The sequence below is a fragment of the Pundamilia nyererei genome, unplaced genomic scaffold (assembly GCF_000239375.1).
Source record: "Pundamilia nyererei isolate P.nyererei 1_Seehausen unplaced genomic scaffold, PunNye1.0 scaffold00071, whole genome shotgun sequence".
NCBI lineage: Eukaryota > Metazoa > Chordata > Actinopteri > Cichliformes > Cichlidae > Pundamilia > Pundamilia nyererei.
In genome coordinates this window covers 1616694-1640063 of record NW_005187472.1, presented here as the reverse complement: position 1 = coordinate 1640063, position 23370 = coordinate 1616694, and the positions used below count along the sequence as shown (strand labels likewise).

The following is a 23370-nucleotide window of genomic DNA, read 5'->3' as shown; positions in this document are numbered from 1 at the left end:
TTTTTCTGCACTCTGCTGCCCTGTGTCCTGATTCTGTTTGTATCTTTTGCAGATTCAAGAACTGGAAACAGAAAACTCTGAGCTAAAGAAACAACTGCTAGAGCTTGAAGAACAGCTGATGATAGCACACGTACCTTCAGTAAGCACAAACTGCGTTGCATGCCAAACTTCAGTTTAGAAAAGTAGATTTTACAGAAGAAAATGAGACCTTAGACTTTGATTTCTGTCCTTTTCAACAGCAGTTACTGTAGCCACGGGGAACAATAGAGTGACTGCATTACAATATCCAATATCTGCAATATCCATCTAAAACTACCTGAAGTGTCTGTTATACCAGACAAAGCAACGCCACTAGAATCAGCTGAATTGTTGAGTTGTACAAAACTGCTTTTGTTCCTTTTGAGATGTTTAATTCAAAGACTTTCATTATGTACGAAACAGCTGACTAATGTAATAGCACTTTTTAATAACATAATCTGTGATTCAAGCATTCTGAATGAGCCAGAAGTGCACAACCTAAACCGTCGTTTAATTCTAAAAGATTCCTGATTTAAACTTAAATTTAAACTGTTGAGTTTTAAAAGTACTTTTAAGGACAGCTGGCTTTGCTGATTGTGTTTGTGCGATTAAATGCACGACTCCGGTTTGGAATGACCAGGCCTATCTGGAGGCAGGCAGCAGGGGTCTGTATCTGAAGCAAAGCAATTACACACCTGATTGGTCTGATGAGGAATGCGATACATTCGGCATCTAATTGGGGCAAATGCCAGCACTTGTGACAGCCTCCTGAGAATGCAATTACCCACAGCTCCCCTATTCTACAACACTGAATAATATTGTCTCTGTCTCTCTCTTTCTGGTCATTTCCTGTCTGCGATCTTTTTCTCAGCCGCTGCACATAAACGCAGCTAATGAAGCGTACATGCTGCAGAGGCCGTCCTCTCTCTTCTGGTGCCACAGCATCAAGTCGCTCTCCTGTCTGGAAATCTCCTCTGTCACTCTCACTCCTATGAGCTCACCGGAGTCCAACTTGTCCACCGGGCTACTAACTCCTCCGCCTGCCAAACCCGCTCTCCTCCCTCCTAAACCCAACGAGGGCTGCAGCATCCCGCGGCCTCGCGTAAACACCCTCCGCTTCTCTTTTTCTGTGCTGTCTCTCTGTCCCTGGAGCCTTGTTATCTCCTGCCTTTGTCTGTGTGGTGCTTGTGCTTCGTCTTCTTCTTCTTCCCTTGCTTTGATGCAAAAAAAAAAGAGAGAAAAATAGCTGTGTAGTTTGTGCATGGGTGAACTTACAGGTCTCTGCCGGTGGCTCAACCATTACTTTGTATGCAGGCGGGGAGTATCTCAATGAAGCCGCAGTCGACAGACATTTTTGACATGGTTCCCTTCTCCCCTGTGACACCACTGGTGCCCACACCAGCCAGCAACGGCTGCCCACCCCCTCCACCCACCACATTGCCACCAGATATAAGTAAGTGAAAAACTTATTTGCATTTCGATGTTTTAACCCCTCCCCCCTCGATGTGCCTCCTTGATCATTACAGTGTTGATCTGCTCTGTGCATGTAGGTAAAGATTTGTTTGGTGCAGAGCCGTTTGATCCGTTCACCTGCGGGGCAGCTGATTTCCCTCCAGACATCCAGTCAAAGCTGGATGAGATGCAGGTGAGCTCATCACTGTGTCTCTTTCAGAAGAATTGCAGGCAGGCTGCTTAAACTGTGAAACTGTTTTCTTCTTTTTATTATCACAACCATTACTTTGAAGATTAAAGATTTTCCCCTTGCTTTCGTAAATAAAGGCTTTGCGCATCACAAGCGACGCCTTAGCTGAACCTAGTAACAAACTCCAGTTGTCTAACAGCAGTGCACACCGCTGTAATTGCCACATCAGTTCCACCATACAGTACACACTTTATTACAATAAATAATGTTTGAGTAGAAAAATGCAGTCGCACAGCAATAGAAACAATTTGCGTGGAATTATCTAATGAGGAAAGGTTTAGTGACTCATCAATGGGTAACAGTAGCTCCTTTATTCATTTTAATCAGAAGACACAGAAACACTAATGTGTTAATAAAGGAGTGTGTTAATTAAAAGTGTTTAGTGTATCAGTCTGTTTTCCTGCCTGCATGAAAATGTCGTGATATTACAGCAGAGCGAGTTCAAGCAATTGTTGTTGTGTTTGGGATGGAGCCATAAATTAATATTGTAGTCAGATCTGTAATATAAAAAAAAACAATGGTGCTTATTAGAAATAAACTTTTGCTTTCAGACTGCGTCTCAAACCTTTGTGGGGATTGCCAAAGACTGAGAGAGCTAAAGGAGCTTGTGTTCAGTCATTTAATCCAAAGCGATAAATCGGGATTTGAATATATGATCTCATGTATAAGATAACAACTTTTTTTTGTTAAGTGTGTGAATTTATCTCACACCCACTGTAACTGATTTGTGTTAACAGACAAATGCACGTTCTTGTTAAAGGTCAGTGAGTGCAGAAGTGGAATTAATTGGATCCATCATTTCCTAACAAACTACAAAAGTGATCCTGAAATAGTTTCCTTTAGTCGGTGGTATTTATTCGCAGGGCTTCCTGTCCTGTAATTGGTAATTATTAGAAACACACCTCGCAGCCTTGTTAACAGATGAGACTAATTAAGTGGATTTGTAGCGGTGCTTTTTTTCTGTTTGCAATAGCAGGACATGGGGAAAAAGGGTTTGAAAAGCTGCTGCAGCTTGTTTTCGTGCTGTCACACAGTTATCAGTGTAGTTACACCATGTTCACATGAATCTGTAAAAACCGCCTGAAAATGACAACATTTGCTTCAAAAAGTTGTGACTTCAAAACTGCGACATCCAAGGTTCAGTTTGGAAAACACCTGTTGAGCTTTGGCAGCGTGTCGCCAGTAGGAGGCAGCGTTGCTCTGATGTTTCTCTCCTTCCTGTTCTTTCTCTTCTTAATGACTAACAGCTGAACGTATCTCTTTCCCTCTCTCACTCGTAGCGGCAGAGATGGTTCGTAGTCCTTTACCCTCTGCTTGTGCTGTTGTGTTTTCGTCTTGCACGCTCTGAATGCAGCTGCACGCGCTCACATTTGCAGACTGCACCGACGCTGCCAGTGCATCTGTGGCAGCTTCATTAGCTCAGCTTTCTTCATGACTTACTCTGTGTCTTTTTGATTAACAAGAACAAATACGCACTGCTTAAGCTTGAAAATATTTGTTTTGCACATAAACAATGTTGGGGGTGCATGACGGCCTCATTTGCAAAATAAGCTCGACTTACTTTGATCTGCTATAATTGAGTTTTCCTATTAGGATTCATGCCTTGCCGTTTCTGATCTTGTCTAAAATGCATGACCCAGCATGATGCGGTGTCAGTAGCGTTTAGCTTGTCTTTGCCTCTGAGGTTTTTCCAGCGGGCCTGAGTGTCTATAAAAGTGGCCCTGTGTGGCTTCATGTCTTCCAGGAGGGGTTCAAAATGGGACTAACCTTAGAGGGCACCGTCTTCTCTCTGGACCCGCTAGACAGTCGCTGCTGATGCTGAGAAGATGAACCCTTCGAGGTGCACTTTCAACCCGTTTGTATGAAGAAGAAGTGCCAAAATCCACTCCACGGTCGAGTCAAGATGTCACAGTTTTCATCTTGAGGTTTATATGCATTTGCATTTAGATTGGTTTTCGATATTTCAAGGTAAACTCAGATCCATTATAGTAAAGAGCTATTTTTGTAATAAAAAAAAGACAAAAAATGCATATGGAGGTGTTAGTTTTGAGTACCTTTGCTTGCACAGGAGGAGACAGTTGTAAATAGTCGATATGTTCAATGGTACACTCTGTGGCAGAATTTTCATATGTGTGTATGCACCGTTTGAATTCTGTATTGTCAACACATTCCTGTTTGTATGCCAAACACAAGCTGGCAAGAAAAATAAATGGAATCTATATTGTGACAAAACCTTTGAGCTTTTAACATCACATATTTTACTCCACATTAATTCATACGTTATGTAGTCGATTAATCCAGCCTGATATTTTCTTTTGTTTTTTTACTTCAGTGACCTTTCTGCTCTTTGTCCTTTGTTCTGTTCAGATTTTGACCAGATTGAGTTGCCATTTTGGTGTTTACCTTTCATTTTCTGCTCTTTTATCTCTGTCCAGCCAGTTCTATTCCTGTTATTTCATTTTTGGTTGAATTGACTTTGCTGTTACAGATATTAAAGAAAATCCTACTATGAAAACTGCTCCTCACTCATTCTTCTGTGTTATATAATTTATATCTGCCTTTATTTGTATGTGGCATTTGTTTATGAAACATTTTCTTCAAGTGGCAGAATGATTATAATGCTGTAAGCTCGGCTAATGCACAATGACGCCCTTGAATTTTTCCGAGTGCCATCACGACATTTTGTGCGATTGCCATCAGCTTACAAAAGGGAAACATGAAAAAAAATGGAAGTCCTCTTAGCAATAGCAAGTACAGAGTCCATATGTTTACATGTCACTGCTCTGTTCTGCAATATCAAAGCCTCTTTTAGCCAATATGCTTTTGTGACTTTTAAGTACATATAATGAGCTTTTAAGAGTTAAGATTTAGGTCTGTAACAGCGGTATTGTACATGGTAGCTGCAGTTAGCGTGGTTCGCTTTCTGCAGGGTGTGTAATACTGCTGGACTAATGCAACTAAATATATTGACGTTTTCTCAGGATAGTAACTTAACATTGATAGCATCTCCTCCTCCATAGAACCAAGCTCATTAATGCTGCTCAGTGAAAGCTTTATCTGATGCAGAAGTTGGGGGTTGTTGTGGAACTGTGCTTAGCTTGCAGGTGTCTCTTCACATTTTCAGTAGAGGTCTTAAAAGCTGATGTAACTTAATCACATTGATTACATGTTGTTCTCGTCTTTTTCACTCACTAATACAGAATGTGTCATTTTGCTAGTTAAAGTGCAAATGCACACTAACAGCAAGGATTTGATCCCTGTTTTTCTCTCTTGCTGAAGTCACAGCGGTCACAGACTGTGGCATTACAAAAATGATTTTGACCGTGTGCAATGAACTTACACTCTCAATGCCTTTGATATGGTTGCTTCAAAGACTGGTGTCAGGTCTGTGACCACCTGCAGTTAGTTGTCAGAGATAAGACTGGTGATGCCTTCTGTCTGCTGTCAATTTGCTATTGAATATGGCAATTTCATCCAGTCTGCTTGGGATAGTACGGCAATTAATTATGATAAATTGTGAAATCTGCAAATTGCCATCTGCATACACAGAAATTCACATTAATTACTTCTATTAAGAGTCCAGCCAGAAACCTGAATGGGTAGATTTTAAACAGAAGTTCCTCCACAAATAGTGGCGTAGTTGCTGCAGAACAGCATGTTAATTGCAAAAATGACAGAGGTATTTTTGCAACCTTGCCTTTAATCACCTTGCATTTGCCCAATGATCAGACCCAACAAATATAACCCCCCCCCCATAAAATTATGAATTATCTTGCATAATTGGGCTGTTGAGTTTCTTTACTCATTTCAGTTATTACCAACAAAATAGTTGCATGTCTAAATGATTTTATTTATTTAGACAGAGATCCCCTCCCCCTATGTTCAGCATAAAGTTACGCCGATAGTTGCCTCGCACCAAGACACCTGTGCAATCGCCTTGCAATCATAAGTGGTCACCCAAAAGGTTGACATTGCACAATGAATGAACCTCTGGGCAAGTAGCTGATCACTCCAACTACTTGAAATTCATCATAAATACAAAAACACTCAATGCAAACACCGAACAACCCAGTATCTCTTCTACTTTTACTCAAGTGTGACTGAGTTTTAACCAAAGAAATATACCACAAATAAAGAAACTTAGTCACTTGAATTTAGCAATAAATGTGTTGTGTCACTTTCTAACACTTTACCCTAAACACCTTTTATGTTCATCATATGTTTTCACCATAAAATGCTTTCTGCATACAAAGTTATCTATTTGTGCCCAGGTAACCTTTTTACTTTATTTGCCAACCTGTCACGTTCCACTAATCAGAGTCCTTTGCTCCCATTAGTAATATCTCTACCTTGGGAATGGCTCCTTTTGTGTTCAGTCTTTAGCTGCCATATCACTGCTACCTTCTGTGAATGCCCCATGAGCTATAACTATGACATGAGGTGCAATAGCTCAGATTAGGTCCAGTGTCTAAACAGATTTTCCTCATATATAAGATTCACCTTAACCACTGGGGTGCTTAAGCACATCACCACAGGCAGGGAGAGAGTGATTCACTCAGTTGTTGTCCTAATTCTTCAGTTGCTACAGTTGTGCTGTAAAAAAAAAAATAATTTCTCTTTTTCTTTTCTCTTAAAACAAAGTTTCAGGTCTCTTGGGGCTGCTATCGTAGACAATTTATAAAGATCCAAAATGAAGTCTACTCAAACAAGAACAGGCAGAGAGAAGTATTTTCAATATTTATTTTCAAAGGAAGAAACGCATCTGCTTCCAGTGTGGAACCCCCCCCTCTTCATCCTCTTCCTCCTCCTTCTCCTCCTCTCTGCCTTGGGGGTGTTTGCAGGCAGCCATGCCTTGCATAATTCTAACAAATCTATAATAAATATACTCAAATTCGAACCAAATGGTCACAAGAGAATTACTTAAAAGCACAGTCAAAAAAAAGGAAAGATGTAAAACAAACTGTTCACATTGAAAACTTTGTGTAAAAAGTAAATTAAACTAAATATGAATTTAGGTGCAAAACTGGCCAACGCAAAGAGCCTAACTATACCTGAATCAATATGACAAGAGCTTAGGGGGATTAATAAGCATTTAGTTTAATTTGTTGCATAGCAAAAAATAAAAATTAAAAATACAAAGCAAACAGGCACACTCAGCCGTCTTATTCTATAAAACTGAGTATTAAAAAAAAGGATTTCAAGAGCATATATGTCCAGGATACTTCAAAGGGGGAGCTGACATGCATAAAAATCGAATACTCTGTGCTACCTTTTAACTGTACCATAATTGTATAATTGAAGGGGGGGGGGAAAGAATTACAAATCACCACACATCACTCACATGACACCTCATTCATCTCCCCATTGTTGACAGAGAGATCTTTATTGGCATCCCCAAACCCTGCTCTGTACCGCGCAGCTGGGAGAAGATCACAACGGTCACACTACTTACAAAACAGCACCTGTGTGAAACAAAAGATTTACATGTAGTGTCATGGTGTTCTCAGTTCCGGTGACGAGGTAGCTAACACTGAGTGACTGACAGTCTTCATGCGTCTTTAATGTTCTACATGGTTGGTACAGAGTTTTGAGTAACTAGATACAGACATCGGTTCATCAGAACTCTCATGAGAAAATACCTGCGCCAGCGAACGCATAAGCGGCTGTATTTGTTTCCTCAATAGCACCACAAAGATGTTTTTTATTCAGACAATGAAGTAAAAAAACAAAAAGAAAACAGAAGTCTCTAAAAAAATTAGTAGTGGTGGGACATACGTCGTAGTTTCAGTGGAAACGTTCTGGGCTTACGAACAGCAGTCATAATAACCGTTTAAAGCTTCTATGTTCTTTGGCGAAATTAAAGGGTAAGATCTTTGGACCTCGAAAATGCACAAAGCTTGAAGTCAAACATACACAAGACGACAGAGGAATGATTCTGATTTTTTTTTTTTTTAAACCAATTTTTCATGTAAATTCCAAAACAAATCTTTGCCGTCTTGAACTGGGTCGAAAGGTACAATAAATATCTCGCCACGGGGCCACAACAGTCCTCGGTACTCGTATGTACAACGTGGCTGATCGCATCAGCTGTCAGTTCAACAGTCTCGGGATTCTCCTCGACACTTCCCTTCCCTGCTGATGCCTTTACAAGAAGCACACGGGCCCGATGTCGACGCCGAACTCTTGATCCCGGCCGCCAATGTCCACGGGGGCAATATCCACAATGGGAAGTCTTGCTGTTTTCTGTGTCCTGTACTCAAACACGGTCTTGCCCCAGTTGCCATTTGCTTGCTGTTAAAGAGATAAAAACACAGGTTCGTCAGTGAACTCTGTGAAGAGAAAGGCTTTCAAATCCTGAAATACATCTAATTCCTCAGTTTGTTCCCTAAGCACACTGTTCATTTTGTGTTCGTGTTCACATACACTCACCTCCTGCTATAAATTAAGCTGAAAAACTCAATTTGTATCAACCCTGATAGAATCTGTTAGAAACTGCTGCCTACTTTCACACCCAGCAGACACCAAGCATCATTATGATTTGACTGATGAAGACCTGTCCAGTATTAACTCACTACTCAATCTTCACCGTCAGGCATGTGTTGAACTACAACAGTTGAAACGCTGGACTTACTGTGCAGGAGTCCTCCACCACTGTGTATCTGAACCGGTTGTTTCCCTCTGCTTTGAGCTCTAGGTCGTTGGAGCCTTTGAGGATCACGGCTTTCTTTAAGTTGCCCGTCTTGTCATCCATGTAGCCCACGGAGTTCTTGCAGTGGTACGTGATGGTCTGGGAAACCTCTTTGGACAGCAGGCGGATGAAGGTCATCTGCACTGCGACGGTGTTTGATTGCTGATCTTTGTTGCCATAAGCAAACTAGAAGCACAAATTTGTACAACATGTTAAGGTCTGGATTGATTTAAAAATGCTCTCACACACACAGACACACACAACTAGTGTGTAGCTGCTCACATGTGTTCCGCTGTTCATGTCGGCTCCAAACCACACAGGCTTGTTCCTGGAGGAGGTCCACCACACTTTACGAGGTATGCTGGATGGGTTGGCAGAGATGCAGGTCTCTCCGGTGTCCATGTTGCAGTGCACTTGAATGGCATCCTCTGCACTGCCTTGGTTTGGATCCACCCAGTACTCACCTACATCACAAAATGGAAGCATTCAAATAAATTGCACTTCCAGAAGTAAGGATATACTAAGTCAGTGTCTACATGAACGGACCCCTGGGGCTAACAATTGGTATTAAAGGCACGTATCTGTTTCCTTGAGCACTTAAAAGGTACCTACAAGCTCCCAAGCTGTAAATGGTACCATTTACAGCTTGGTATATACCATAGGTATATACCATTTCCTCAAGTTTTTAGGATGACTGTATGCAATTAGCCTCCTTGGAGACAGACCTGTGCTATAAATTCTAGGTGACTTCCTTCCCGAGTTAGTGGGTTCTCAAGATTGTCTGAAAACCTGAGGTAACGGTCACGGAGATTCAAACTGTCCAAGGTTTTAGTAGATGCAACTACAGTATCAATTTGAAAATCCTAAGTCACCTGTTCTTGAGTTATCACATTCACACATAGGATGTCCTGCTTCCTTATTCACAAGGGGTCATCACAGCATGTTTGATCTGGCAGACTTTTTACACCAAATACCCTTCCTGATGCACCCCCAGATGGATTTTTGTCCCCTCCTGGGATCAAACTGTGGATCTTTCTCTTGTTAGGCGCATGTGTATAAAACTATACTCGGGAGCCTTGACATTACATGCAAGCAACTTTAGTTTGTGTGTCAATATTTACATCAGCAAATGGAAAAACGCTGCAAATACACACAAAACACTATAAAGTGAGGGAAAAAAACAAAATCTTACAAAGCGCAAACAAGTGTTTCTGGGGACGTGATGGAAACCAAAAGATGTGAAGGCTCACACTGAGACATAAACGAAGAGGAGGGTTCATCAGTGTTGTGAGCTGGAAAAAGTGTGGAGGTAAAACATGATTTAATCACCATTCATAAAATGCTGTGGCTACATGTTTGCTATTAGCCATTTATTCCGCTTCTGCTCTATCATGTTATCATTTCCTAAAAAAAAAAGATTTGTTTCATGATTTTTAAAATTTCTTGTTTTTAGATTTTGCAGGTTTTTTAATTCCTGTTGTGTTTTTGCAGCATTTTCCTATTTGCTGGTGTTTTCCTAAGTTGCGTGTATTTGACCTCTCAAGGCTACCATAGAAAAAATTTACATTCTAATAAAGTCAAATCTGTTTAAATGTCTCCCCTCACTCACCGCTCTTCTTCATGGGGTAGCACCTCTTGAGGTCATCGCAGGTCCTGGCAGGATGTTTCTTGCTGCCGTCTGGGCTCTTCATGTTGTCGATCTGGCTCTTGAGGGCTTTCAGGGTGGCTTGAACACCGGGGTCGACGGGCACTATGGTGGAGGCATTGCTGTTGGGCAGAGCTTCGTCCTCGCTGAACTCAGGAGGAGGTGGCCCAGAGTCGTAATCCTGGGGGCCGCCGAATAGGTCATCCACAGCTGCCATGGGACGTCCGGGAGGGCCTGGAGGACCTGCGGGTCCGGGTTCTCCGGGAGGGCCCTGCGGGTTTTGGAATAGTAGTGTGAAGACTGTACTCTTTGGGGTTTTTATTTACACATTGAAATTTGCCCATCCCCTATTCCCTATGTACCAAACATCTGTTGAAAAGATGTTCTGCATTTTAACAAACATTCTCATCTGGCTCCTTTTTATGAGCTTTGCACACACTTTTTGCTGCGTAATGAGACAATACCTCTGGTCCAACTTCTCCTGTGATCCCACGAGTTCCTGGAGGTCCCATTGGTCCAGGCAGTCCTATGTATCCTTCTTTTCCAGGAGGCCCGATAGGTCCAGGAGGTCCCTAAATCATACGGAACCGTTAGCCTCAAATATGAGAAATTAATTCCAAAGTTATAGCTGATATGAAGATTATTCTCTTCCTCAACACGAATGAATCGGTGGCAATTACCCTCGGTCCACTGGGTCCAACAATTCCTGGAGCTCCCTGCTCACCAGTTGTGCCCTAAAAGCAATAAATCAAATTTATTAGTCTGTTTAATGCACTTGAACTCGATGAACACAATCTATTGATGATACTCAAGTGGGAAAACTCAGCTAATGGTACCATTTGTTTTGTTCAGCTGAATTTCTGTGAAACAAAGTGTCCACTTTAGGGCACTGCCAGGAGTAAAGTAAATACACTAATCTAGCTTATAGCTGTCAATAACTGGGTCATGAGGGGTGGGTTGATGGGATAATGACAGACAACATTGTTAGCAAAAAACGGAAATGAAGCTGCACTCATTTACAAGCGCTGCATTAAAATGAAAGAGAATTATGTTCAAATAAAAAATTTAAGATCCTTTTGATCACTGTCTGATTTGCATTTCAGAGCGCGGTTGGCAAAGGTGGAATAACAGAAGAATACTCCACTGTACTGTATGCAGTAGGTTGGAAAGCCTCTGAGATGAAGCAGAGGTCATCAGAGTCAACATTATCATTTTTACTTACTGGAGGTCCGGGGAGACCCTGCAAACCAGTGAAGCCTCTGTGTCCCTTCTGGCCTCTCTCTCCATGGTCACCCAGGTCACCCTTATCTCCTCTCGGCCCTTGGGGTCCCTGAGTTATAAAAGATTTAGGGCATTTCATAATTACGGTCATGAAATGATGAAGATTGCTTTTACTGCTGTTCTGCACTGAGATCCGAATGAATGTTCATTGAAAGCTATCTGAAAAGGTAATTTACTTTCATAAAACAGATAGTTTCACATAACCACAAGCTGAAGACTCACCACTAATCCTCTCTTTCCAGCTGAGCCAGGTGGTCCAGGAGGTCCTCTTGAGCCCTGAAAACGAGCAAAATCATTAGAAAGCCCTCAGGGAACACAGACCTCTGCAAACACTGAGTCCATCCAGCCTTCTGGTACTGAAACACATTATTCAGTTACTATTAAGGGTTTTAATCAAATCTGCCTCCAGAATGTCCTCATGTGCCCTCAGTACATCTGTTAATACACCCTGCACATGAACAGGAAAAAAACAAACAAACAAAAAAAACACTTACAGGCTCTCCTCTCCTTCCAGCATCACCTGGGGCACCAACAGGACCGGGAGGTCCAGGAAGTCCCTGAGGACCAACCAAGCCTTCTGGACCAGGATCTCCTCGGTCTCCCTGGAAATATAAAAAAGTAAGTAAGTGTTAGCTACCTGCAACATCTTTATTTTTTCCCTTTTTCTAATCAATTTTTTTTTTTTCTTATCTAGAAAAATTTTTTTTTGGCATTGCTCACCAAAGTTTAGCTGTCATCATCAAAACATTCACAAACAACCCTGGTTAAAAATACATTTCTTCATTTGCAGACTCGATAAATAACACCAAATTAAGCAATAAGTCAAGAGGAACCAAGAGCAAGAAATACAAGTTTGTGTCGATTCCCAACGAACAGAAAAGAGGAATCAAGCACCTCACAGGTCTTGTCGCCCAAGTCAGAATATTTTCCTCATTTTCTAATGGTAAACTAATATTGTAACTAATGTTTTTATATTCAATCCTTCCTAAAATAACATCTTTTTCTATTCGTAACATCAGGTTTAGACCAATGTATCAAACTTCACATCAGTCTTTTCAAACACTAATATTTTTGCCATTTCAACAGTCCATTTTTGGATTGCTGGTACCTCCTCAGGTTCTTTGTCTCCAGGAAACACACAGATAGTTTGGAATACCTGTGCATTCCATTCTAAGGTACAAGATCTTTTAAGACAAGAGTTATATCCCTCCAGCAACCTTAGATTAATATAAGATGTGCACTTTTTGCAATGTCATATTTTGATCCTTTCTGCGTCTTACCCTTTGTCCAATAACACCATCCTTTCCTGGTGGGCCATCTGATCCTGCAGGACCCTGAGGACCAGACAAAGAAAAAAAACAAAAACAGAACATTTAGACAGCTTTGCTAGCGTTAGTTGGGAACCACAAACACTTTAAAACATGCACTTACATCTGGACCAGGATCACCACGAGGTCCATTAGCACCAGGAACACCAACTGGACCTGGAGGGCCTTTATCTCCAGGCGCTCCTGTTGAGCCCTGCTTTCCTGGGGGACCCTAAAGAAAGAAAGCAGAAAAGTCACAATACAATAAAAAGAACACGAATGTCAAGTTTAGACTTTTAAGCTAGTAAATAACAAAGCTGGTACGCAGCAGATATCGGATTTGATACCAACCGCTGGTCCTGGGAGACCTGGTGGCCCACGCTCTCCTCTCTGACCAGGAAGACCTACAATGCCTCTCTGCCCTGTAGTTCCAGCTGGGCCTGGAGGACCATTAGGACCCTAAAGCAGACAACATTAAATTAAATTCTCTTAAAGGCAAACAGAAGAACAAGCAACAAGGGATTTCTAAAAAAAAATGTATGAGATGGGACGATTAAAAAAATATTTAAATAAATCAAGTTTTTTATTAAAATTGTGACAAACAAATAAAAATAAAATTGACTTTACCGTAGGGCCATCCTCTCCAGAGTCCCCTTTGTCTCCTGGGCTACCTGGTGATCCTGGAGGTCCACGTTCTCCTTGTCGTCCAGGGGGTCCATGATCTCCACGAAGTCCAGGAGGACCCTCTTTTCCTGGAGGTCCCAGGGGTCCTGCTTCTCCTAAAGGACCCTAATAAGACCGGTTACAGTCACAAATATTTTCATGTGGTTGAAAGCATCAAATGCACTTTTTCATGGGACGTGTTGTGCTACAATACGTAAAAGCAAAAAAAGTTTATCCCTGATCCAAGTGGTCACTGAAAACCTTAAAAAGGAAAAAAAATTCCAACACATAGAGAAGAAATTTCAGATGAATACTTTTTCTCTTTAGAAAACAAAACAAAATCCTAGAGGTGCATATCTTGTACATTTTTGTAATCTCTATAATTATCATAGATGATGACAGAAATTAGTAGTTATAATATTTAACTCTTTCCTCTGTTATTTGAGTGCTGTTCAGTTTTAACTACAATGGTGATGTGATACCTAGACAGTAGGAAAACAAAGCCGGTAAAGTTATTTGTATCATTTCACACAGCCTTAGCTGATTCTGTTGTTTGACCCACGATTGACCCAGGTGATGAAACCAGCAGGATAATCTCAAGCTGGACATCCCCAGCTCCTTTAAACATGCACAAAGGCTGCATTATGTATTCAGTGAAGAAAGTAAAAAGTTTAAATAAAACGTTTTTTTGTCAGGGTCACCATATTGGTGCCGATAGTTTAAAGAGACTTTTGAAACAAGGATCCAGACTTATTGTAAAGCATTATGGCAGCATACAGCATTTAGCCATTCTGTGTGCCATGCCTTCATTTACTTCATCTTTGTCAGCAGGGCCATCTGAGGGAAACAAATGTTGCTCTGTATGTTGGTACAGATAAAAAAGAAATGCAAGGGGTGGGGAAGTGGGTTAACAGATGAAGGACACGGCAAGAGGGGGATGGAAATGTGTGTATGGATCATATCCTGCCACCAGTTTTGTGATCTTTTCTGGCCTGTTCTTTCTTTCTTTACAAATATTAAAGAATTGATCACAGAAAAGAATAATGATGCCTTAACGTACAAATTTCAGAGGGTCAATACAACACATACAACACAGAGTAGATGCATGACTAATATGAGACTATAAAGGAGTTATCTATTATCTATTGTAAGGTCTTTACCTTACAATATAAAGTGCCTTGAGGTAACTGTTGTTGAGATTTGGCTTTATATAAATCACACTGAAATGAATTCAACTTGTTATACAGACAAGAATGCTTAATGAGGGAATGATGGTGTCCTTTTTGAAATGACAGGGAAGGAGACAGATAGCTGTTTTTGCCTTTTTCGAAACTTGACTTAGGTATAATATACAAAGGTAGAATTTTAGATTTTTTTTTATTGTGTCAGCATTTATTTTGATTTGCAAACTATTTCAGTAAAGTAATTTATTTACATAAACGGGTGATTGTGCATCATCTTTGGTGGTTTAACATTTGTAACCCATACATTTTTCTTTTTCTTTCACGACCTTGTATTCAAACCCTAACTTGGGGCAGTACTTACAGGTGGGCCAGGGGGTCCAACCCTTCCTGCAGATCCAGGGAAACCAGTGGGGCCCTGCAAAAAAAGGAAAAAAAAAAGTGGTTTGAACAGTAACAGAAAATAACATAGTGTTTTGAAATGTACTTATAATTGTAGGATCAATGGACCTTACCGGTGCTCCCTGTGTTCCTCTTCCTCCTTTCAGGCCAGCAACACCAACTGGCCCCTACAAAAAATTATATCAACATTTAACTAGAACATAATCTCTCAGTGCACGCATGCAGGAAATGTGTGCAACTGAGAGATTCTGTTCTAATGAGGAGCAAGCAGGAAGTGAAAGCTCACTTATTTAGAACTCGCAGCCAAACTGGATTAACTAAATGTATAGCAATAAATAAGTGGTTTTGGAAATAAAAATGTGTCAGAACAACTACATTATTTTGCAACTCACAGGAGGTCCATGGGCACCAGCCAAGCCCTGTGGCCCAGGAGACCCTGCATCTCCTTTCTGGCCTTGCTCTCCAGGCTCTCCTTTTACTCCAGGTTGGCCATCAGGACCCTGTGAGGTGTAAATGATATTAGCAGAGATGCTTTTCCTCCTTTATCTCCTGTGGCATTGTCAAAGGCATGCATATATTTAGCAAAGTGTTTCAGTGTACTTACAGGGGGGCCAGAAAATCCAACAGCACCAATAGGACCAGGGTCACCTCTCGACCCCTGCACCACAAGATAAATGTTTGTATTACTTTGTAATGAGCTGCCTTGTTTCAGCACAATAAAGCAATACTTAATGTGTAAGATGCAAACACTGGTGAGGTGTACCCACAGGTGTTCCCCTGGATCCTGGTGGTCCAGACGGTCCTTTGGGTCCAGGTTCTCCCTGTAAAGAAGCCACAGGTTTATTGCAATAATTTGGATAACAATTTATTGAGAATCCAGTATTTTTATTGGTGTAAAAGCAGCATGGGGCAAAGAGTTTCCTTCCCAGAACAGTGGGCCTACTGCTGTCAAACTGCTTTTGTGCTTTATGTGTGTTTCATAAGGACTCTACCTTCTCACCACTGGGTCCTGCAGGTCCTGATGGTCCAATGGGACCTGGTGCTCCCTGTTGACAGGAAAGAAATATGGTTGGGGATCTTTGCTCATCACCATCACTCATCATTAACATAAACTTGTGCAGTCACGTCAGCAAACAGATTTCTTTCAACAAGCATTGACAAGTCTTAAGCTTGTATGGGTACAGCATTAGTTTTGGCTTACGCTCCTGTCACACTCCTTTGTTCACAGGTGAGCTGAGACTAAATGTGTTTGCAGCAAGTCAAAGATGCTTCACTTACTCTTGCACCATCATTCCCAGCTGTCCCTTCAGATCCTTTCTCACCAATTGCTCCCTGAACAAACACAATAAATGAAAAAGTTTTGTAACCACTTTAAAGAGGAATGTAGTCATGAAAAAAACTAAGGTTAAAAGCACTGCAAAAGACTACTACAATTTTTGCAAAGATGATCACATACTTACTCTTTCACCTTTGGGACCAGGAGGACCAGAGATGCCCCTCTCTCCTGGCATTCCCTGAAGACCTGGAGGACCCACGTCACCTAAAGCACCGGTGGGACCAGGGCTACCCTTCAGTGACAAGCATCAAGGTTAATACGAGTTGGCCCAAACTACTCCAGACTTGTGAGTTATACATTGATTATGGTGTATAACAATACCTTTGGCCCATCTGGACCAGGTGCACCAGGAATTCCTTTAGGTCCCTGCAGACCTGTTGGACCCAGTTCTCCTCTCTCCCCAGGAATTCCACGCTCTCCCTAGAAAACAAATATGACCAGTTGAGTCTCAGATAGTCAAACTCCAGCTTGGACTGATTGGAATCAATGCAGTTCACCTACCCTCGGTCCAATCTGACCCACAGGACCAAGTTCTCCAGGAATACCCTGAAAGAAAAAAGCTACATTTTTAATGCTCAGTCCAAAAGAGACATGAAATTTAAATTCATCCAAGACCTTTTGCAATAATAATTTAGTATTGGATATAACTCAAGGCTACTTTCATAGTTTTTGTTGGACTCACTTGGTCACCTGGTTTCCCAGACTCTCCAGGAGGCCCTTGATTTCCAGGCAAACCCTAAGAACACACAAAACAAGATATTTTTCAGAAATTATTTAGAACCAGAAGTAATCCAACTCCATGAACTGTTTTAAAACTTTCTGTCCTTTTACAGTGCCTCAAAAACATTACACACCGGGAAGCCATTTTCACCTGGAGGTCCCTGCTCTCCTCGGTCTCCTGCAACACCCTGTTAGAGGACAAACACTTCTGTGTAATCAACAGCAATAATAATAAAAAAAAAAAGGACTTAGCAAAAAGTTTTTAAAAAATAGCAATCAGACACTTACAGATGGGCCAGGGGGTCCTGCAGGCCCAACCTCTCCATCTTTTCCTGGAGGACCCTGTGGACAAAGTCACACTTATAAATCCTGCCGATTACACACCTGATGGGGATCCACTCCTTCATCTCCTAGCAGCCTGCGTTCGGTTTAGGTTGATTGCATTAATAATGACTTCTGTGCTCATGTAAGATCTAATAAATGCAAATATATATATTTTTTATCAATTCCTGAAAACAACAAAAACAATTTTTAACTGTTTATCATTAATGCTGACATATCATCCTGCTACTCACTGAAAGTTATTTGGGGGTCCTTCCCTTTCTGCCATATAATCAAAAAGGTAAGTGCACAAGGCCCCAAGTACAACTTTTTGACTGTAATAAGTCTAAAACTAATCATAGAGCACTTTTTGTTGCCGTACTTCAGCACTTGTGCACTCAAAATAGTACTCACTCTTTGACCTGGCACTCCTGCAGATCCCTGTTCCCCCGTCTTTCCTGGGTCACCCTTTAAGAGTAAAATATATTGAATTAGAGACAGAACATGACGTTACTAGACTGACTTGACTATTAGGGCACAGCTTCAGAGACGCTGCAGCCTTACACTGAAGCCCTTGGGGCCTGGGACTCCCATGGTTCCTGCAGGCCCTCTGTTTCCAATGGGCCCTGTAGGACCGGGGCGACCATCTTCACCTGGGGCACCCTTGAAATGACACAAACCGACACTGGTTATTTATCATAATTTTAAAGAAAACTCCAGTACGTGCGATTCAAACACATTAAAATATACAAATACTCAGAATTACCAGTGGTCCTGGTTTTCCCTCTGCACCTTGAACTCCGGGGGTCCCAGTAAGACCCTGTGGAAAATGTTTTAAAACATAAGGATAGGAAGCTAGAGCAATAAAGAGAAACTTTCGGAAATACTGTAGCTCAAAAGGGAAAATGCCAAGTTCTTGTGTTACCCTTGCACCTGGTAGACCAGGTTCTCCTGTGCGCCCTAGGTCTCCTAGAGAACCTTTTGGTCCTGGTGGGCCTGATATTCCACGATCTCCTTGAGCACCCTTTTGACAAAACAAAATTGCTGATTAAAGCAAGTAAACAAGCGGTCAACAAAAGGTTAACCAGTAAATAAAGTGTTCAGAGCACAAATGTAATCATTATGTACATATAGCATGATTTATGGTAACGAACTGTACCTTTGGTCCCGGCAGCCCATCTGCACCAGGGAATCCTCTGTTTCCAGGAGATCCCTGAAAGAGAAGTGATGATTTAATATGTGCATATTCAACCACATCAGTAAAGTGAAGAATCCCAGAAACTATAATTTAATGTGCCTTTAATTCTGACTTCCCGAACTGCAAAGTCGTGTGAACAAATTACTGAGCTGACTCCTGCCCTGGAAGAGGAACTACGTGAAAGGTGAGTGTTAGAGTAGGAAGCAGAATCCAGGCTTACTCTTTCACCGACAGGACCAGGAGGCCCAACAGAGCCGGGATCTCCACGTAGTCCTCGCTTTCCTTCCTCACCTTGAGGTCCGATCACTCCCTGGGAACCAGGCGGACCCTAGAAAATCAACACATGGAACAAGAAGACTGAATAAGAGGCAAGTCTGGATTTATAATGCAATCTGCATCAGTTTGACTATTTGATCTGAATCTTACCGGTTCCCCTTTAGGTCCAGCTTCTCCTTTAAATCCCCCAACACCAACATCTCCCTTTGACACAGAAATGCAAAAATGTGAGTCTCCTGCACATAAAGCGATAGCTTACTGTTCATTAAGCATTTACAAAATCTCTGGCAGTTAAAAGCAAGAATTCAGTTCAAACTCTGAGGCCTTTTACCAGTTGTCCTTTGATCCCAGGTTGACCAGTGCTTCCCTGAGGTCCTGGTGGGCCACGGGGCCCAAGATGGCCGCCTGAACCTTGCGGACCAACAGTACCCTGTAAGAAATTAAAACGTGTTTCTTTTTGTGACTTCACTTAGTATTAATAATAACATGCCTGGAGTAAATAAGTGTTAACTTACAACTGGTCCTTTGGAACCTGGGCCTCCATCTGTTCCCATGGGCCCCTGTGAACATAGAAACTCTCTAATTAGAAAATTAAATCAATGCGCAAAAGTGAAAGTGTGGCGTGTAAGTATGGACAAAGTAAGAAATTAACCCTGATGCCAATGGGGCCAGATCTCCCCTGATGACCGGTCTCTCCTCTCTGTCCTTGTGCCCCCTCTGGACCTCGGACACCTGTGGGGCCAGGCTGTCCCTGTGGAAAACAAAAGCCAAGAACAATTAATATAAACAATAAAAGTGATATGTTTGGCTTTGAAAGCATAAAAGAGCAAATAGCTATGTTCTTTGTTACTTACCTTCATACCTGGGGCCCCTGGATATCCAGGTGATCCACTGAGACCCAAGGGGCCCTGTTAAAGAGTATTGACAGTAGGATGTTACTGTAACTTCATCACCCAATTCACATCTAAAAATATGCAAACATAATGGTTGCTGACATACAACAGGGCACAGCAACCATGCAAGTATCACTACTTTTCTGTGTCCATTATTGCTCATGTGGCTAGTTCACATATGTTTATTTGGAGTAACACATAAACATGTTTAAAATAAGACTGATGATTGCAACCCAAATATATTTTCCTCAGTTTAACCTAAGCATCTAATTTGGATTTACAAAAAGTCATGCTAGTCTTTTTGGTGCACAGTAAACTCACAAAAGTAAAACACAGCATATTGCGACTTACCATCGGACCAGATTTCCCGATATTACCAGGAGGACCACGCTTACCCTGCAAGGTAAACATCAGTTTGGTTCAAAAGTCAGAGTAATATATACACATATACACATACACACACACACAGATGGTGTCATCGCCCTTACCGCTATACCACCTGGTCCAGGGCGTCCTCTCTCGCCCGGCATCCCTGCAGGACCCTGTTAGAGAGTGATAAATTACACCTACTTTTTATTTATGCAAAGGTTTAAGGTGAAAAGCTTTAGTTACAGGAAAGTGAATACATGTTTAGTTGATTCAAAATGAGAGCAGAATCCAAAAGCAGCCGACACTGAAGTCCACGCCTGCTTAAAAGAATAATAAACTGCATCATCTGCACGGGGCTGCTCCAGGCAATTTGTTACTGTCACTTGGTTTCTGAGCATTTACTGGCTCTGTGGAGACTGTAAAAACAAGCAACAGAAACTTTAAGAATAGCTTACCATAGGTCCAGGTGCTCCCATTGGACCGCTGGGCCCTGTGGCACCCTGCAAAAAGACACAAAACAAAGTGTTTACTGGGAACCATCTAATCCACCAGTGGCACAAACTGACAGACCGTCGATTTGACATCAGTTATACCTTGGATCCAAGAGCTCCAGTTTCACCTTTTGGTCCAAGAGGTCCACTGTGGCCCTGTTAATAAGATAGAAAAAGACTCACATACTGTTTTATGTTGTGTATGCAGAGCTGGGCTAAGCACACTGACTTTACTCTTAAGGAAGCATGGAGAAAGTGAATGACAGAAGAGTTTAAAGCAAAGTGAAGTCAGTTCACTTCATCATCATACCACTGGTACTTGTTTTAAAGTGCTTCTAACAAGGATTACTCACTCTGTGACCCTTCAGGCCTGGAGGCCCAGGTGTTCCAGGAAATCCTCTAGGCCCCTAAAACCACAGTAGAACATTATTCGTTTTTTCTAATAATAATCATTTTAAAAAGCACAGGATTTAATTTTTATTAATTTAAAGCTTACTGCTGATCCAGGGAATCCAACTTCTCCACTATTTCCTGCTTTGCCTGATTCTCCCTGTGTGGGGAAATGACATTTTCACATTAGACTGTTAAACATCTTTCTATGTTGGGTTCTGTGTTTCTGTTGGTGCTTCTAACGTGCTTGAGGTGTACCGTGTAAGACCTATAAACATCTAAAGTGACAGATTTTATTATTTTGTAATTTATCAAAGCATCTATACCTTTACAGGGGAACCATATTATTCATTTCCAACTCCACATTTTAATTTGTGCACTTTGCATGATTCAATTCCAAATGATCCTTATCAGTCTTCCTGCAGATTCTCAGTTCATTCTCTGTCATCGCCAGTTTATTTCCTTTCCTCTTTCTTTTAAGCCACCTTTTGTATAAATGGTGGCCACTCACCTTGCCCCCTTCTACTGAAATGATCAATTTCCGTAATAAAGTACTATCGGGGTTTTTTTTGTTTTTTGTTTTTTAAATTCTCTAAAATTTCACAAGTCGAGGCAGACAAACATCTCAAAGCTAACTTACATCTTCACCTGGCTTCCCCGGAGGGCCCTCAGGTCCTCTCTGCCCTGGTGAACCCTGACAAACAGATTGCAAACACTCAGCAACAGCCCATCATTCTGACAGCAAAATTTTCTCTAATGAGCAGCTTACCAAAAACAAAAAAATCAAATAACATTAAGTAAATGAAAATATAGGAACAGAGAAAATGCATGCTTGAAGTTAGAGTACCATATGTCCAGGATCACCAACATCTCCAGGAGATCCTTGTGGTCCAGCTTGACCCTTAAAATGAAGGATAAAACATTCAAAACAGGAAGAACTACTAAATAATAAAATGCCACTCCAGTATTAATAAAAATGTTGCAAACTTACAGGTGATCCATTCGGCCCAGGAGGTCCTCTTGCTCCGTTCTCTCCCTGAAACAAAGACAACGTCAGATCAGTTAAATGTGTTTTATTCAAAAACTATTAAGTTAATATATCTATTTATGTTGGTCTTTTTTGTTGCAGCAGTTAAAAATCAAGTGAATTACTTCCATTCACAGAGATACTTATGACACCTATGTGATAGTAGACACTCTGTGGGTGTGCACAGAAACAGTAGCTGTTTCTATAGCGAGATCATGCTGCTGTAAAGTCTTCTATATAATTTACTTACTGCAGATCTAAATATCATTTACATATATATCCTGCTAACTCATCTAAATGACCAAATGCAAATTAGGAGACACAAGCACACACTCATTTTTATTGTCATTATTTAGGTATTTGCAACACTTGAAAGTAAATGAAAGTTAAACAAGACAAATATCTAACAGACATTAAGTGTTAAGAAATACAATAAAAAACAAAAACAAAGATATAAAATAATGAAATAGATTTGTTTCATTAACTGTTCAGGAAACACAAAAATGTGTGAAACCTCATAAAGTTGTAATCTTTATGTTTAATTAGCATAATGTTTTGGGAAGTAGTACTTAATTTACTTTGTTTATTAACTTACATATGAATTGGGTAATAACATTAGATAAAAGATTATACTTAGATAATAAATTATAACTTGTATCACAATAAAGAACAGGGGCTCATCTCAAAACCATTTGAAGTTACTGGGAGGCTTTCTAGTCAGGAGGTTTTACTCCTTCGGCCATCGATTCATACTTTTTCTAAAAATATCTGCAGTTATTGAAAAGCTTAGTTAAGAACAATATTTAGAAAAAAGCCCAGTTCAATTTGCTCCACATATTTGGACTTTTTAAAAAAATCTTTTTCACAGAGTGAAGGCGCAGACAGTCCACAGAGAGCATGCTCAAATGAGATTCCCGCCAACTGACTTCCTGTTTGCTCACACGCAGGCATGGGATGTTCCAGGAGGCTGGGATTTCTTCCCTGAGCCCTTCACTGAGGAAGCGAACAACAGACCTGGAGGTGTGGGGTTAGTAAGCAGAGCAGGGGAAAAGCGGGGAAAAGGGACTCGCTGAGTGAGGTTGATAAGGGCAAGATTGTTTCTGAGTGTTTCTGAGACGGCAAAGCTTGTGGGCTGCTCCTGGGAGGGGGTGGTGAACACCTGCAGAGAGTGAGGCGAGAGAGTACTGGAAACAACCCGAGGCAGGGTGCATTACTGGATTTTAAACATTCAGGATCAGGAGACACAGAAGCAGCGGAGGTGCCTGCAGAGGAGGAGGAAACAGGAGGTGCTGCTGGTGAGGAAGAGAGAACGCCAGGATGCACTGTGGGAAAACGGGGGAGGGCGCAACATGCTGCTGACATGAAGACTCAGAGAGGACCAGCTCCAGTTCTGTGCTCACCGTGTTTCTTCATCATCAATGTTTAACATGTTTAATCAGCTGCTGACTAGTCAACTGCACCC

At 41.3% G+C, this 23370-nt stretch overlaps 2 protein-coding genes across 10 annotated transcripts in view; one reads left to right on the top strand and one right to left on the bottom strand.

Moving 5' to 3' along the window:
- Window positions 1-4235, top strand: part of gulp1a (GULP PTB domain containing engulfment adaptor 1a) — a 94195-nt gene extending 89960 nt beyond the window's left edge. For 6 of the 9 annotated variants that reach the window (XM_005736865.1, XM_013911773.1, XM_013911774.1 and 3 more), the window contains 5 exons: window positions 53-139; window positions 890-1120; window positions 1333-1471; window positions 1569-1663; window positions 3465-4235. In XM_005736865.1, the coding sequence (XP_005736922.1) occupies window positions 53-139; window positions 890-1120; window positions 1333-1471; window positions 1569-1663; window positions 3465-3536 (624 nt within the window). In that variant the 3' untranslated portion in view covers window positions 3537-4235. Of the gene's footprint in view, window positions 1-52; window positions 140-889; window positions 1121-1332; window positions 1472-1568; window positions 1664-3000; window positions 3012-3464 lie in introns of all 9 variants that reach the window. The other 3 variants (XM_005736866.1, XM_005736868.1, XM_005736867.1) reach the window with 3 other exon arrangements.
- Window positions 4236-6445: 2210 nt separating this feature from the next.
- Window positions 6446-23370, bottom strand: part of col5a2a (collagen, type V, alpha 2a) — a 41191-nt gene continuing 24266 nt past the window's right edge. The window contains exons 9-54 of the mRNA XM_005736864.1: window positions 21873-21917; window positions 21729-21782; window positions 21522-21575; window positions 20988-21041; window positions 20845-20898; window positions 20594-20647; window positions 20456-20500; window positions 20120-20173; window positions 19983-20027; window positions 19593-19646; window positions 19391-19489; window positions 19254-19298; window positions 19070-19168; window positions 18889-18942; window positions 18683-18790; window positions 18424-18477; window positions 18190-18288; window positions 18031-18084; window positions 17829-17927; window positions 17679-17732; window positions 17232-17285; window positions 17078-17131; window positions 16906-16959; window positions 16725-16769; window positions 16545-16643; window positions 16348-16455; window positions 16166-16219; window positions 15880-15933; window positions 15655-15708; window positions 15492-15545; window positions 15280-15387; window positions 15001-15054; window positions 14850-14903; window positions 13269-13430; window positions 12993-13100; window positions 12766-12873; window positions 12615-12668; window positions 11829-11936; window positions 11557-11610; window positions 11276-11383; window positions 10734-10787; window positions 10518-10625; window positions 10018-10324; window positions 8691-8872; window positions 8352-8594; window positions 6446-8011 (exon numbers count right to left, since the gene is read on the bottom strand). Of these exons, the coding sequence (XP_005736921.1) occupies window positions 7865-8011; window positions 8352-8594; window positions 8691-8872; window positions 10018-10324; window positions 10518-10625; window positions 10734-10787; window positions 11276-11383; window positions 11557-11610; window positions 11829-11936; window positions 12615-12668; window positions 12766-12873; window positions 12993-13100; window positions 13269-13430; window positions 14850-14903; window positions 15001-15054; window positions 15280-15387; window positions 15492-15545; window positions 15655-15708; window positions 15880-15933; window positions 16166-16219; window positions 16348-16455; window positions 16545-16643; window positions 16725-16769; window positions 16906-16959; window positions 17078-17131; window positions 17232-17285; window positions 17679-17732; window positions 17829-17927; window positions 18031-18084; window positions 18190-18288; window positions 18424-18477; window positions 18683-18790; window positions 18889-18942; window positions 19070-19168; window positions 19254-19298; window positions 19391-19489; window positions 19593-19646; window positions 19983-20027; window positions 20120-20173; window positions 20456-20500; window positions 20594-20647; window positions 20845-20898; window positions 20988-21041; window positions 21522-21575; window positions 21729-21782; window positions 21873-21917 (3867 nt within the window). The 3' untranslated portion in view covers window positions 6446-7864. The remainder of the gene's footprint in view (window positions 8012-8351; window positions 8595-8690; window positions 8873-10017; window positions 10325-10517; window positions 10626-10733; window positions 10788-11275; window positions 11384-11556; window positions 11611-11828; window positions 11937-12614; window positions 12669-12765; window positions 12874-12992; window positions 13101-13268; window positions 13431-14849; window positions 14904-15000; window positions 15055-15279; window positions 15388-15491; window positions 15546-15654; window positions 15709-15879; window positions 15934-16165; window positions 16220-16347; window positions 16456-16544; window positions 16644-16724; window positions 16770-16905; window positions 16960-17077; window positions 17132-17231; window positions 17286-17678; window positions 17733-17828; window positions 17928-18030; window positions 18085-18189; window positions 18289-18423; window positions 18478-18682; window positions 18791-18888; window positions 18943-19069; window positions 19169-19253; window positions 19299-19390; window positions 19490-19592; window positions 19647-19982; window positions 20028-20119; window positions 20174-20455; window positions 20501-20593; window positions 20648-20844; window positions 20899-20987; window positions 21042-21521; window positions 21576-21728; window positions 21783-21872; window positions 21918-23370) is intronic.